Source organism: Etheostoma spectabile, chromosome 5 (genome assembly GCF_008692095.1).
Source record: "Etheostoma spectabile isolate EspeVRDwgs_2016 chromosome 5, UIUC_Espe_1.0, whole genome shotgun sequence".
Classification (NCBI taxonomy): Eukaryota; Metazoa; Chordata; class Actinopteri; order Perciformes; family Percidae; genus Etheostoma; species Etheostoma spectabile.
Genome location: NC_045737.1, coordinates 9373095 through 9388627, shown reverse-complemented (window position 1 = coordinate 9388627; position 15533 = coordinate 9373095). Strand labels below are relative to the sequence as shown.

Below are 15533 nucleotides of genomic sequence, written 5' to 3'. Positions count from 1 at the left end.
CCCTTCCCTTTGATAATTGATGGGATTGTGACAAGGCTTTAGTTTTGATTTGGACAATTATCCCAGTTTGAACTACTGTAGATACAATTGACGTTGAGTAAATCTAATTTAAAGAAACCGTCTTAACAGTGTGTTTCTGTTCCGTCTGGTTACATATTCATGAAGTTTTGCATGCGGTTGTGTACTGTATGTGTCAATCATATCACCAGATTTCAGTGTGTGAGGAAGGTCTTCTAGGACCGTAATCCAGTAATCTAATGTTAAAAGGGAAAGAAAGAAAAGACTGATGAACAAAGTGAGGAGAGATGCAATGCTATTGATTTCCATTCTCAGACGAGGCTTTTCAGGCTTCAGAAAGGCCGTTTACAGTTCTGTTAAGTGCTTTGTAAATTGTGTTCTTGATACTAAATGAGCAGTTTCCATTTGTGAGGGGCCATGAAGTCATAAAAACAAGTTATTTTTAAATGCTTATGCTTGGCCAGGAAATTGCCTTATTAGAGACAATCCATGCGGGTCATTTCAGGCTTCTGTCTTTTGCTTTCGGATAGTCTTTTGGGTTTAAAAGTTAACAGCTGTCACTTTATAATGCAGATTTATTGCAATGGATCATGATAGTTCCTAAATGGAGAGACATAATAATAATGTGTTTGGGAATGAGTGGTTTCTCAAACTTTTGTCTCAACTAATTTCTGTGATCTTTAACAAAATGTGGGCAAATTAAAGAGGAACTAGAAAGAATCGAGCCAGCATCACATTGCTTGTAAGACCTGTGTAAAGACTATTGAATGTATTAGCTACATTTTTTTTCTACAGTAAGACATTTAGACCCTTTAAATATTTACAGTACTGAAACAAGGTCGATACAAACGTCTCCACATACATACACATTGTGTTAAGTGCATATGTGCGTTCTTGTGTATTTGCTCGTGGCACTTTAGGTTTGCACAGTTTTCTACAGTTGCACTATACATGTTCAAATTTACCTCAGTGGATTATTCTTGCAAGCTCTGGAAAAGAGCGATTAGAGGTTAGAGCAGCAGACTGGTGGTAGAAGGGCTGAGGATTTAGAAAAAGTATGTGAGTTTGGGAGAACAGAAAGATATCTCACTTCTGATTTCAGGAGATTATCAGTGTCCGACATTTGTACTGGTTGTGCTGTGCAGCCCTCAGATTAGAATGTGCTGATTAACTGAAGCAAGTTGTTGAGAAATGAGTCCTCCCATAAGAACCAAGGGTAATTGCATAAAGATGATTAATGAAAATATGCTGTGAACTGAAATTTCCAGGTTGTAATGAGTCTTTTTTATGGTCTTCATGTACAATTACCATTATCCCACTGATTGAGCTGTTAGCTTTACATGTTTACATCAGTGTTAATGTGTGATGGATGCCCACAGAGACCCGCCCCCACCAAAAAACAAGGGAATGTTATGCTATTCAGTCAACAAGCAGACAAGTAGGCAAATATAACCAGGCAACACATCAGCCGGGCATGCAGCCTCACAGGGTGACAGGAAAAGATGAGCATTCAATTTCAAAACTGTGTTAAAATGTTGTTTGGTCTGACTAGTCTAAACTGCCCCCCCCCCAAAAAACCCACCAAAAAAAATCACTTTGCTAGGAATTACAACAAAGAAGCTGAAACAAAGAAATGATTTGCATTTCTTCTGGAAAAATGAATGTCCATTATCCAAAAAGTTGTGGATTCATTTTCTGTCAATAAACTAATGATTGATCAACATGTCATTTGAGCTCTCTTTTGACATGTCAGGGCCATAGTGTGGGCCTAAATTGTGGGCAGTTTTATTTTTAGAGGGATGAAGGTGTATATGTGTCCACAATTTCAGAAAAAAAAAAGTAATACAAAAATATCAAGGGAAACATTTGAGAAGGGAGGAGGGGGGACAATGCCAAGTTTGGAACTACTGTGTTTTTTGCTACTTATATAAACAAAACTAAATAGGTAAAACTGCTATAGAAACTTTAGATTGGCAGCCGTGTTAGTGTACAAGCGAGTATTTAAGGCGAGGAGAGCCTGGTATTGTGTGGCATTGCTGTGGGAGATAGCAGGCACCCGTCAGTTAGAGGAGAAGAAGAAGCAGCGGCAACAGCAACCCCCTTTGATAAAGATGCTCCTTCTCACACTGCCAGATTTAACATTCATAACTCTCTCACTCATGCATGGAAATGTATTCACACCACTCAATTTAACAGCAGCACACGTATTCTGACTTGATTGTACAGCTAAAGGATACATACTGTTTGTAAATATGTAGTAATGCAGGATTGTTTTATTCATCTGCATCATGATGCACTCTGGAAAAATAAGTGCATACATATTGTACTGCGCTGTCTGTGTCTGACAGAGGGAGAGGATGGTCCAGTGACCCTGGGGCTTAACTGAAAAAACAGCTCCTGTCTGCAATGACAAATGCGTACTGTACAGTATGAATGTTTGCCGTTTCATTAAACAGAAGGACACTCAAACACACACACTTGACCATCACCATGTTTTTGCTCCTTGGTACAAGCTTTGTTTCTAAACATAAAACCTGTTTTTACTTCTGATTCACCCGGTCCAATCAACTTGTTTTCTGTCTCAAAACTCATTCACAAAACTGGTCAATTTGAAAGCATTTTTGAATGCTTTAAATCACTGCTCCCTCCTACATACAATTATCCTGCTCAGAGCTACTCTTAGAAGCCCACATCTAATAAAATCAATATTCCACCGCAACAATCTAACTTCCTCGCAGCTACGTTATTGACTCTGGGACTTTTGTTCCCTCGTCTTCTCAGGCAAAGCTGCCTCCCAACAAGCTCTATCAATTCAAATTTCAGCTAAACTCCTCTAAGCGGAAGCATCTATAACTTGTTTTTACAAGCCTTTGTTGCATATTGTTTCAATTACCACCAGTTGCATGCAACCTTTTAAAGATGATTTTGCCTCTTACTGGAAGGAATTATAAACTGATTATTTGTTGGCTCCTAAAACTATTCCAGTTTCTACCTGCAGGCATTGTATTTTATCTTAAAATATTTCAAAAAGTGCTATAAACACCAACACATTTGCAGTTGCACATTCAGTCATTCCTAACTGCAATAATTACAAAACAAAATAAGGTAAGATCCTGTTTTGGACTGATGTTTTATCATCTGATAATGAATGAGCATAAAACTAATCTAAAAAAAATGAACACTTAATTCAGTGGTATAAAATACTTGAATTTTGAACTGAACATGTGTGTTTTGTGTGCGCATGCATATGAAGAGAAAAGCAAAACAGAGAGGACACAGACAACCTAGAAACAGAGACTCTGTTGGCTCCAAGCATTGTGGGTAACAAGCAACCAGTTGAGAACCAATGGGGGTTGGGGAGACCCCCAGTCTGTTTCCAGGGAAACAGAGCCCTTTCTCCTCGTCTGTCTCTCCCACTCTATCTCTGTCTATGTCTCTCTGTTGCTCTCTCACATGTTCCCATGTTCCTTCTTGGCGGTGTTGAGGAGGAGGGAGATGTGGAAGTGACTCACTGTAACATCATTGCCATGGCAATGAAGAGTGAGCCAAGTGTAGAGGGAGTAAAGGGAGAAAAAGAACGGGTATTTCCATAGGTTGAGCAGAGATGGAAATGGTCGTCATGATCTCCCAACATTAAGTAAAACAAAACAAGGGAAGTTTCAAATGTATGCCTAGAGATATGCTACTTCTCTGCATTTCTTTAGGAAAACATTACAATCACTCGCACTGTTTCTCCCATTTTTCCCTTCCCTTGGTTGTCCCTCTCACTCTCTACACTGCTTCATCCTCTCTCATCAGCTCATCAGCTGTTTTTTTCTGTTCTTCATCCCTTCTTCTATTTATGTCCCTGTTCTCTATCATCTTCCTTCCTCTTTCAAACCCCCCTGGTCTCAGAGGAGTGTGTTTTCCACCGGCGTGTTGCGCTGAGTCATGTCACATGCATGTTTGGACATGAACGAGGTGGAGTGTTAATGTGATGTCGACATATGCACGCCTTGCTGCTCTGCAGCAGGCAGGGCAAAGACGAGGGCATGGCGCAGAGTGGCGGGGAGAGGTTAACTGGGGGCAGGGGAAGTCAAGAAGTTGCAAGAATGAGAACAAGCTCTTACAGAGCTCTGGGCTATGGAAGAGTTGTTTCCAGTTTGACTGCAGTTATTATTATTGATTAAGAAAATAAGGGGCTTAGTCAAGAGTATGTGTTGTGTGTCTGCAACACATGAGGAAAGGTAAATATTGGAAAGGTGATTATAGTGCTAAATGAGCTTTCACACATGCAACTTTACCTAAAGACTTCAAGAATGTTTCTGTGAAATTCAAACTTGAGTCAAAGTTAATATTTTCTCAAATTTTTAAGAGACTGGGATGAAATTAGTCAAGGCCTCATTTCCACCTGGTAGTACAAAGCCAATGTGGGTGATCCGATCGTGTGTGTGTGTGTGTGTGTGTGTGTGTGTGTGTGTTGTGTGTGTGTGTGTGTGTGTGTGTGTGTGTGTGTGTGTGTGTGTGTGTGTGTGTGTGTGTGTGTGTGTGTGTGTGTGTGTGGGTGGTTTGAGAGTGAGAGTGAGAGAGAGAGAATTGTTACTCTCAACATAAATCATACATTGGAAACATGCTAATGAAGACACTACATTTTCTGACATTTTGCTGCTTCACAAAAAAAAAATCTGCGGGGGACTTTTATTGTGAAGAATTTATAGGAAATAAAAAGCTTTAACGTTCAACAGCTGCTACCTTGACCACCTTGTCGATTTCTAAATAGTTGCTCAGTGCTGACACAGCACTGTGGAGACAGGTCTGGGAATGTGAGACTGCTACGTATGTAGCAACAGCAAACGTTGTGTTGAGAGCAGAAATGTCTGTAGTAATATCCTATAGATAGGTGAATTTGGGGGACGGTTAATGTAACTGCCTTTTCCTGGTAACTGTGGGGCACAGAGCTTCAGACAGCCAGAGATATAATAGCAGGCAGCATCGAAGCAAAACCACCGACACATTACCGACAATAAAATGCAACAAAACACAATTCATTCTCAGTGGTTTGTGTGACATATATCAAATGCTTCAATTAGTATGTTGTTCCGCTCACAGTTGACACATGCACGTACACACTGCTATAAAAATGTGGCAAGATTTGTAGATGTGGCCCAGATCACCCAAAAAAAAAAAATGTAGCCTGAGTTGTCGGATCTCCGAGAGCCATGTTCCAATGCAGGAGATGCAGCCTTCGAAGCCCACCAAGGCCGAACTGAGCAGTCTCTGAAATGAGGCGGTAAATCTACAGAGCATTTCCGGTTTGTGCTGAAGCATCGCTCCAGTTGCCTAGAAACCTTGACACCTTGATCAAAATGTTAACTACAGCACCAAATGGTGCCAGAAGTTATTCGTTTTATTTTACCATTTGGTCAAGTGTCTTAAAGAGAAAGGGAAATAAATAATAAACCTTCATGTACATGTGAACATCTCTTGTTTCCAAGATCTGGAGAGAGCTACTGTCCACTCACACTGGGCTTTTTGAGCAAGACTAGCCGGCCAGATATGTAGCTATCCCCTAGAGCTAGCTGGTGTCAAGCTAGTTTAGGGAGCTCCTCAACTCCAAAGCAAATTTGGAGCAAATTTTCAATTTGCCATGAATTTTTATAACACTGCCTACACTCAAAATCTACACAGTTCATTTCTTGCCTAAATGGTGTGATGCAATCGGTCTGTCGAATGCAGCCTTAGAAGGCGGATTTTATTACCAGGTGGAAAGTGATCATATTTTTTGCACATTGCCAAAGTTTACACAGCAGCAACCATGTGTGTGTGTATGGGGGGGGATTATAATTTGTGATCCAGAGATTGAGCTGTGGAAGTTGCGGCAGGACTATGAAGGGAGAGCATGAGGGCAAAGCGAGAATGCTGACATGTTCAGACCAGCACATTACTCTTTGACCCCCAAATAGCCCCAGTGCTTTTTTCTGCTGTTGACACCCATATTCTTATCTTGTGCTGTCTCGTGTGCATGCCCCTCTAGCATTATAAGGACTACAAGGTAAGACACAGAGAGTGACTTCTCACCATTTCTCCCTGTGGCTTGGATTGATGAGTCTTTGTATCAACAACTCTGCCAAATTTCTAATTCCAACCCACTCGTCAGTCCTTGCAACTGCACTTTGATATATTTGAAATTAATTGAATCCATTCAGTGTTAAGGACCACACGATCTGTGGATTTTGGTGAATCGATTCTGTCTTTGCATCGCTCTGCCAGATAGAAAAGACCATGAAATATTTTCCCCTCTTCATCTCAAGCTGGGGCGTTTAAATCTGTTTCTGTGTCTCCCTACCCTTTCCTCTCCTCTGTGCTCAGTCCATCTCCCTTATCTCCCCCATGTCGCTGAACCAAGTGAGATAGTGGTGGGAGAAGTGATGCTCCCCCGCGCCAAAGTGACTATCATTTTCAGCTCAGTGTGTGTATCTGACAGTGCATCAACTCACGGCTCCACCTCACATGTTATACAGCTCCTTGCAGCCTCAGAGATGTCTACAGGGGTCAATAATGACATTAGTGATAAGGAAGCACAGCCAGTTGTTTCACTGTCACCCCCTGTGCAGCTGACATAACCCTACCTGTAATCACTCAGTAAGACCAAGTAGATTAGTGTTGTGCTGCCATTTTACCTGGTAATCACCAGTAATGTTACACTTGAGAGTGCCTGGGTGCTGGAGGGAATTCTGTAGTGCGGGATAATGTGTTGCTGAAAGTGATAAAGATTATAAAGATGTGGAAGGACGGAGAGGGTGAACATCAAGAGCCAAGGATGCTGTACAGGTTGAAATAGGTTGACCTCTTCCTCCTCCATTTCTGTCCAACTCAGATTGTCTTTCCTGTTAAAGGAAATTCCTGGTTTATTGCAACTGGGGTCTTTTTTTATTGCTCCATATTATCTCTTTTTGGTAATGTTGCCACATTCCCAGAACTCGGCAATTAGAGGATAAGGAGAATTGCTGTCAACAAATTCAATGACAAAACACACCGATGATTAATTAAGACACTGAGTACAACCTTTCTGAACCATGCACCTTGTGCACGGACCCTTTTTTCCGCCGTTTAAATAGCAAAAGTGAATTTAAATTGGGCCCTTAATCTTTAAAGATGGCTGACAAATTTTACATTTTTTTTGTATTAGCACTAAAAAGTAAGTATTAGTAATTACCAACCATAGTTCCTATATTATAGTAGTTAATATAGTACTCAAACAGCAGTAATATTTATTGGGGACTAGTTTTAGCCATGGATATACTATATATACAGTAAATATACTGTGTATATATAACACTCTAGTGCATAATCATGGCAGTGGGGAAGTTTATGTGGGATTGCCTCAAAATAAACTACAATGTCCATGTTTGTCAATGCTAAAGAGGACTAATGTCAAAAACAAGACTTAAGTTGTATGACATTGGCCTATCAGCCAAAGCAACTTGGGTTTGTCCCATGTTAACATGCAACTAACATTCTTGGACACACTCACATAATATTGTTTTTTCTTGGCAGCTTGCACACAGCCAGATATTGTTTCTAAACAGCAGAGATCTGGGAGGAAATGTACAGATGGAACACTTTTTTTCCATTCACTGCTGTGTTTTATTGGTGTAACATATGGCATGTTTTGGTTAGGAAAGGGAGCTTTGAATGCCAGAGGGCCATTTTAAGCCTATCTACCTTGAAATTGAAAAGTGAGTTTGGCTGAGGATTGGACAGTGGAGCGTGTTGTCTGTCTCTGGTCGCCACAGGAGACTGTGAATAATACATGGTTAAAAGCAGAGCACACCCGTTCTCATCTCTATGCTGCTAAACACACTTCTATCTCATCCGCCTCCCCTACTTCTTTGCTGCCAAAGTTTTTTTTATGTTAAAACCATTCACTTAAAGTTTACTAAAAAGAGGAATATAAAATTCATCTTTTGCAAATTTATCTTAATGCCTTAATTAAAAAAAATTAAAAAATCCAACCTTTAATAATGTATTGTAAATAACTTTGTGTTTTTACTTAAAATAGAGGGGGCATAAGTATACACACCCCTATGTTAAATTCCCATAGAGGCAGGCAGATTTTTATTATTAAAGGCCAGTTATTTCATGGATCCAGGATACAATGCATCCTGAATAAAGTTCCCTTGGCCTTCGGAATTAAAGTAGCCCCATATCATCACATACACGTCATCATACCTAGAGATTGGCATGGGGTACATTCCATAAAATGATCTCTCAATGCAAATCACGCCATTCACAAAGATGTGTTTTTAAAGGTTGGATTTTTCCTCTTTTTTTAATTAAGTCATTAAGATCATAAGATGATTTTTTGATTCCTCTTTTTAGTCAACTTTTTCATTGGTCTATTTACTTATGCTAAGCACTGTAGATATGCAATAGTTAGACAAATAGACAAAGTTATTTTCTGGGCACAAACTAATGCAAAAAAAAATCAATCTTCTTATTGTGTTTCCGCTCTCACCCTTTAATGTAAGTATGTGAATGTTTTTTAGCTTTTTTTTGCTTTTGTGTGTGTGTGTGTGTGTGTGTGTGTGTCAGTCATGCAGACTGGTAGCATCTCTTCTTTCCATCCCTTCTCCTCCCTTGTTCAGGAAGTGGACTAATGGCATTTGAGAGGATGGAGGGAGTGGGAAAAAGGGAGGGGGGATGGAGTTCCTTCCTGTGTGGTGTGTCAGTTGTAGATCCTGTTGTACTGCATGTGGCCTTGTGACTCAGTGGGAACCCTTCCACACCACGCTTTTTTATATAGCAAACAATCAATCGATTATTAAAGAACATCTTTAATATTGACAATGAAATAATGGTCTGTTGGATCAAACCCACTCATTCCTGCTGGAGATAGAAATATTTGAAAAAAAAACACAATTGATCTCTTTTTTTAAATCATATCAAATCAAACAAGAGTACATTTCTTGGGGATTTTTATATAAATATCTTATTGCCACTAATGAGGGAACATGTCACCCATGACATGTGGCCCATTTTGTGTGCATCTACCAGTTTTGGACAAGGAGAAGGAACAATGGGATTTGTTAACAAGGAAATTATAGAATATCACCAGCCCTATTCTTGTCTATAAGTCTACTTCCAGATGTGTGATAGAGAAAAAATTGCTTTGGTGTGGTACAAGAATACAAAAAAATGGGATAGAGCAAAGATGTGCATGAAGCAAAGTGTGCCTGTGAGAGACCGAGAGGTGGAGAAAGCAGACAACGGCCGATGCAGGTTGAGTCAGTGGGAGAGAGACGGAGAGAAGGTAGACACAGACAGCCTTTTGAGATTCCACTCACGCATCTCTGAGTGTCTCTCGGTCTCTGAAGTATTGAATGAAAATGACTCCCCACCTCCACACACACACACAAACAGTATGCATGCATTATGTGCAGACATTAGCGAGGAATACAATCAGTAAACACATAGGGATGAAAGAGTTTGCAAGTTATCTCATTAAGTATTACTGAGCCCTTTAGTCTGATGGGATTAAGAAAGTCTGATTAGGTTGTAAAGCAGCGAACTGTAATGTAGTCGGCAGTTCCTTCAACAGTGTTGGTGTTTTCTACAGGAAAGCACAGCATGTTTTGATCATATACATTGAATGTTTTCTATACAACCTACTGCACATGTTTTGTCCATGATGTGTCAACTCATATTTTAGCATTCATTCTGCAATCCTGTAAAGCAAAGGATGCGGGATTGGAGGAAAGAAATGTGAATGTTTTGCAGTTAAGTGTGCCGTTTTGGCACACATTAGGTGTAGCGTTGTTACGCCTGATGTCTTCCTACTTTTGTTCATTAGTCCTCACACATCTGAAATTGTGCTTGGACAACTTAACGGCTCAATCCAAAGTCCTTCTGATATTGACATGTCATACATTTATCACACTTTTTTTTACTTTGTATGTTTTTTGTTGGTGTATGTATATGCCTTTGGGGATTGTTTACCACAATGAATAGTTGCACACACATTCCTACACACAATAACATGACTATGCAGTCCACATGGAAAAAAGAGACTCTTGCCTTTACCAGTTTAAATCTTGGACATCAGAATCGTTGGCACAATTTTTTTCAAGGCCCCGATCTTCCCTAATTTTTGAGGGAACATTTTGTCTTTATACTTTAGTGCAGAAGTATTAGTGCACTGTGCTGAATGTCTTGTTTGTATTTTTGTAGGTATAATAGTCTGTAGTACACTGCTCTCCTGGAGGGTGGGTGGTATGAATAATTTATGCAACAAATGAGTTTGCCAGGAGATGCAGGTGTTCATCTGAGGACATAAGGGGGCCGTTCCACTGCCTCAGGTTTCATCACAAACACCTCTTGGTTCCAAAGTCAGTGACGACAAATGTAGGGATCATGGTACACAACAGGCCAGAAAGAGCAGATCATTTAGCAATTGGGCAACAAAAGAAATTGAAAGGCTTAATGTGATGGTTGCTGAACAGACAGGCAGATGAATTGATTGTCTTGTTTTCAGATTCTTAAGACCTAAATCTTTCTGGGATCTCTGTTAAAAATAGGACAGGCAGCATTGGCGAAGACGACAGAGAATCAATGAAGAGGCAGCAAAACTCTGGAGCATACAAGCAGAATAGAGTTAAACTGTTTTAAAGAGAGTGATCAGATCATTTGGAGTGGTTTGGATGAGATGCTCCTTAACCTTCAAGAAATTAACAAATTATTATCGTTAAAAGTAATACAAATTAAAAACACTAAAAAGTTTGCTTTCATTTACCAGTTACAATTCGGTGAGATAACCTAGGTCTTATAATGGGTCTTTCAATTTGTTCTCAAATTGAATCAGCAATCAAATCCATTAGGTCAAGTGTAATGGGTATTATCAGCGGTACTTGACTCACTACACAATACATAGTTGACAAGCCACCAGCTCAATACATCATTTTCCCTCTCACTCGGCCTTGTCAGAAAAGTGTAAGCATTGTGTGAGAATGTGAGAAGTGTTAGTGATGTCCTCATTAACTGTGTGTGGTGTGTGTGTGTGTGTGTGTGTGTGTGTGGTGTGTGTGTGTGTGTGTGTGTGTGTGTGTGTGTGTGTGTGTGTGTGTGTGTGTGTGTGTGTTGGTGTTGAGAGAGAGAAAGTAAGTGAGTGAGTGAGTGAGATGTTTACAAAGGTTAAGTGCTGGAATATGTTCAGCTTGGCTGTGAATCAGTATTTCAACAGAACTGGCCAACAGGGGTCCATTGAGTCTAATTCAAAGTAATTTACCGTAGTGTATTAATGACAGCCAACAGTAAACATTACCGCCCTAGTCACTACGCTGTTGTAGCTAACTCAAGCTAATTGCACCCCACTGATGTGGTCACATTGCATCAGGTGAAGCCCCTGCAGTCTCACACAATTATCAACAGTCATGTTGTGTTAGTGTATGAATGAAGGTACAGTAAAGGTCTTAGCACATCATCAAGTTTACTGTAACTTTTATTGACAGGAACACTAAGTTTTTACCAATAGAATAAACATTAAATGATCCTTAAATAATTCTCTATCAGCTTCAACAAGTCAGCAGATATTGGTAATTAGTAATCCGAGAGAGTTGTAAGCATTGTTTTTAATATTGAAATTAACACCAACTTGGCCTAGTCTGTAAAAATAGCCGGTTTTATGTGTCTGCAACCTTTATCGACTGTTTGCCACCAACACTTTGAATGAGCGCTCATATTGTTATCACATCGATTCAACTGAACTGACTTTAAAGATGATTTGCTTATTTGCTTTAGTACAACACAATTTTCCGGCTCTATGTGTTAGTGTGGTTCAGCTGGACAGGGATTTTTGTTATATCCCAACAGGTACTGTTTTTTTTATTAAGGTGATAACAATATTTTAGAGGCTCACTGATCATTTTTACATTAACCTTTAACGTGGACAGTATCCCTGAAATTCCAAATTTTTTGGTGTGAACTCACCGTACAGTACATAAAGGTGCAGTAAGCAACGCTGCACGAAGATTGTTGATGTTTGAACTCAATTGCCAAACAAATACAACCCCCATTTCAGCATCTCCATCCCCCAGATATATGGACGTGCATTGCCATAGCGACCACTTCTGTGACTAAACAAAATATGGCAGAATCTATGTTACCTTCGGACAGGGACAGGCTAGCTGTTTCCTCCCTTTTTCTCCATCTTCTTCAGCTTCATACGTAGTTATGGATATGAGAGTAGTATTAATCTTCTAATTTCTTGGCAAGAAAGCACATAGGCCTTTTTCACAAAATGGCCAGCACTACAGATGCTGCTGCACAAAGTACATACAACCATCCCTATGCAAACCATGTGACTTGTCTGACTTTGTGGTGTCTTAAGAACCAACTGGAAAAAAAATTAAAAAGGCGTAGTGAATCCCACTCAGTGTGATACATTCTGATTTTCTAATGTCATTTGAGTCAATCTGATTAGTGATTCTTAATCAAGAGATACTGTCAGCACCAGAGGAGTTAGTGTTGTTGCCAATATTTCCTTTTCCATAGATGGAGGGTGGCACTGTTTTTTGGGGCAAATATATCCTGCTGTGTTTTTTTCTTTCTTATTTTTCTTGTTGCTGTATTTGGAAAATGCTGCTTTGTCAGCAGGTCAGGTAGATTTTTTTCCCTCCCCCAGTTTCCCACACAAACAAACATTAAGTGCACTCACACACTCACTGCCACATACACACACACACAACCATGCACACTCGTAATCTCTGCTTTGTCCTCTTTTCTTCTCTTTCGCTCTCTTTCGCTCTCTGTCTGTCTGTCTCTCTCTCTCTCTCTCTCTCTCTCTTGCTCTTGCTCTTTCTCTCTCTTGCTCTCTCTCTCTCTCTGTTTGCGTGAAGGTAAACTCAGCAGACCTCCAGGCTGCCAGGGAGTAAATGCATTCTGGGTAATCCAGGGTGTGAGAAGGAAGAGGAAAGACGGGGGGAAATCACAACACACACTTGATGCTGTACCTGATGTTGTACACCACTGAACCATAGAGATACAAAATCCATCTTTGTCCATCCATACATTCATCTGCTGAGACAAATACAAGCTCTGTTTGCAGCAGAATATGGAGTCAAAAAGCTGCATGGCATCCTGTTCTCTGTCGCCAAACATTCACGTTTAGGAGATATGAAGCAAAGTGCGGGAGGAAAAAGGAATAGCGAGGGTGGTGGGGTGGAGCAGAAGAGGATACAGGAGTGTCGTCAGTCCGCTTTTATCTCAGCTCTGATTAAACCTTGTTCCTGTCTGACCTAAAAAGTCAGCTGGCGGAAACTTCAGAGACTGTGGGGGAATTTCACTGGAGCTTCAGAGAGGGAGAGAAAGCGCGAGCAGAGATCAGAGAAATAGGACAGAGAGTGGGCAGATACTGAAAAAGAAAATACATGGAGACAGGCATGCTGGCTTTATGTGCTTACTGTTCATGGCATTTCCGCACTGCAATTTCTTGTTACTGATTAACCAACATATATGCAGATACAGATTTATATCTGCAATTTGCTAATGTCGGACGATATATTAGCCAGACTTATTTATTGTTCTATATATATGGATGTACACTCTCCCACACTGCATGTTGTCTGGTCTGGAGGCTTGATGAGAAAAAGGCTGGTGCTGGGTGGTAACTCGGGATTAGTTAGTAGTACAATGCCACAGGAAGCAGACAGAGGCTGTGCTGAAATATGCCAGCGCCGCCCGTCTGGGACAAGCACAACAAAAAAACACATGGTACAAAAATAAATGTGAGCCAGCATGGCAGGGTATCTGGAGAAACAGGAAATATCCCTCTGAAGGAGAGACTGCAAGTGAGACACGGGGAAGACCCTTGTATTGTTTCAGCGGTGTTATGTTCAGAAGAGGTGCTGAATTGTATGTGTTGGCTGAGCATCAGTAGCAGAGACTGTATTTAGATCCTTTACTTAAGTAAAAATAGCGATTTTAACTTTAAGTGCCTATTAAGAAAATGCACCTGCATGTATCAGAAGTAAAAGTTCAGTACTTATAATGCAAAATAAATGCTCATGTAAGTATATTGAGAGTATATAGTACATTATTTAATAATTTTTACAGTTCTCCATTGATGTGTAACTTTACTGTTGGTTAAGTTGCTTCTGATTTTTCTAACTATTTTATATTTTGTTGGGTAGTTTAATCCTGAACAGCGCATTATATTTATTTTATCATGTATAATCTTATTCTGCAAAGTAACGAAACTGTCAAGTAAATGTAGAGAAGTAAAATATAATAATACATATATATATATATATATATATATATATATATATGTACTATAAATACTTCTAAAGTAGAGTGGAAGTAGATAAACTATAAAGTAGCATTAAATAAAAACACTAAAACTTAACTAGAGACCTTGTTGCAATAGGATCCCACTAGATGTTACGCCAAATTGGGCCAGGGACGTAAAGTGGGGGGTTAATGGCCCCTTCCTTTTCTACTCCTCTGTTTCCGGCACCCTTGTTTGAAACACACCCATTTTTGAACTTGGCTTTCATTTTGATCTTTGCAAACTACCTACACACTTGTAAAGTTTTGTGACTGCATCTTGTACGGTTGTGACGCTATTGCAGTTACTGTCTGCAGACAGAAATATAAACCTTTAGCAAAGTAATCATATTCACTTCAGTGGTAGTTCCATCTACAGAAGGTGTCTCAAGGACCACATTTTGCCATAATGAGACACACACACACACACACAACTCACAAGGTGAAAACAATACCAGTGTTGCTGTCGCAGCTGGTAAATATTTCAATTTTTTACATAGGTTATATGTTGACTAAATGTACTTAGTTACTTTCCACCACTACTGAGCAAAGAGGTGATGAGTTTCTGCAGACTGGTTTTAGTTGGAAGTTTAATGCAGTTAAAAAAAAAAATGACTTGTTGTGTGTTTGCATCTCTCAGAGTGCTGCAGCAGCTCCCAGCCCCGTCCTTGGGAACCTTCCCCCAGGAGAGGGCATGCCAGTGGGGCCGGTCCCACCAGGATTCTTTCAGGTAAGTGGTCTACAGTACAGTGTATATAATCTGCAGTAATCTGTGTGTGTTGGGGCACTACGTGTGTGTTTGTCAAAAAATGGAAAGAAAAGATTCTGACACGAGAAATAAATGTCTCGCTTACAAAAAATCAGACATGCAGCTACGCCGCAGATCATCTCTGTTTCCATCAGAAGGACTCTGCCAGTTGTACATCGATTAACCATCATTATCAGTCAAACTCAGACACTCGCATCTGACACGCAGATCGATATCCTTCATAGGTATTTCTCTGCTCCGCTTTCAAAGAATTCCAAGCATCCGTTTCCATCTCTTTCTGAAGATTGATTATTCTTTGAAGACAAGGTCTTGTCAAGACCTATCGGTTAAAGAAACGTAACAATGGCCAGATTGCCAGTTCTTCGTTCAGGCTCCATAAAATGTTTTGCATATGGACTAGATCAGAGAATATCACAGCATGCACAGGTGAATTTTGTGACAAATT

The 15533-nt window shown here is 40.0% G+C and overlaps 1 protein-coding gene across 7 annotated transcripts in view; it reads left to right on the top strand.

The window, feature by feature from the left end:
- ssbp2a (single stranded DNA binding protein 2a) overlaps positions 1–15533 on the top strand; it is a 52382-nt gene that overhangs the window by 30628 nt on the left and 6221 nt on the right. For 4 of the 7 annotated variants that reach the window (XM_032516175.1, XM_032516177.1, XM_032516179.1 and 1 more), the window contains one exon: positions 14960–15049. In XM_032516175.1, coding sequence (XP_032372066.1) covers positions 14960–15049 — 90 coding nt within the window. Of the gene's footprint in view, positions 1–6031; positions 6050–14959; positions 15050–15533 lie in introns of all 7 variants that reach the window. The other 3 variants (XM_032516173.1, XM_032516174.1, XM_032516176.1) reach the window with 1 other exon arrangement.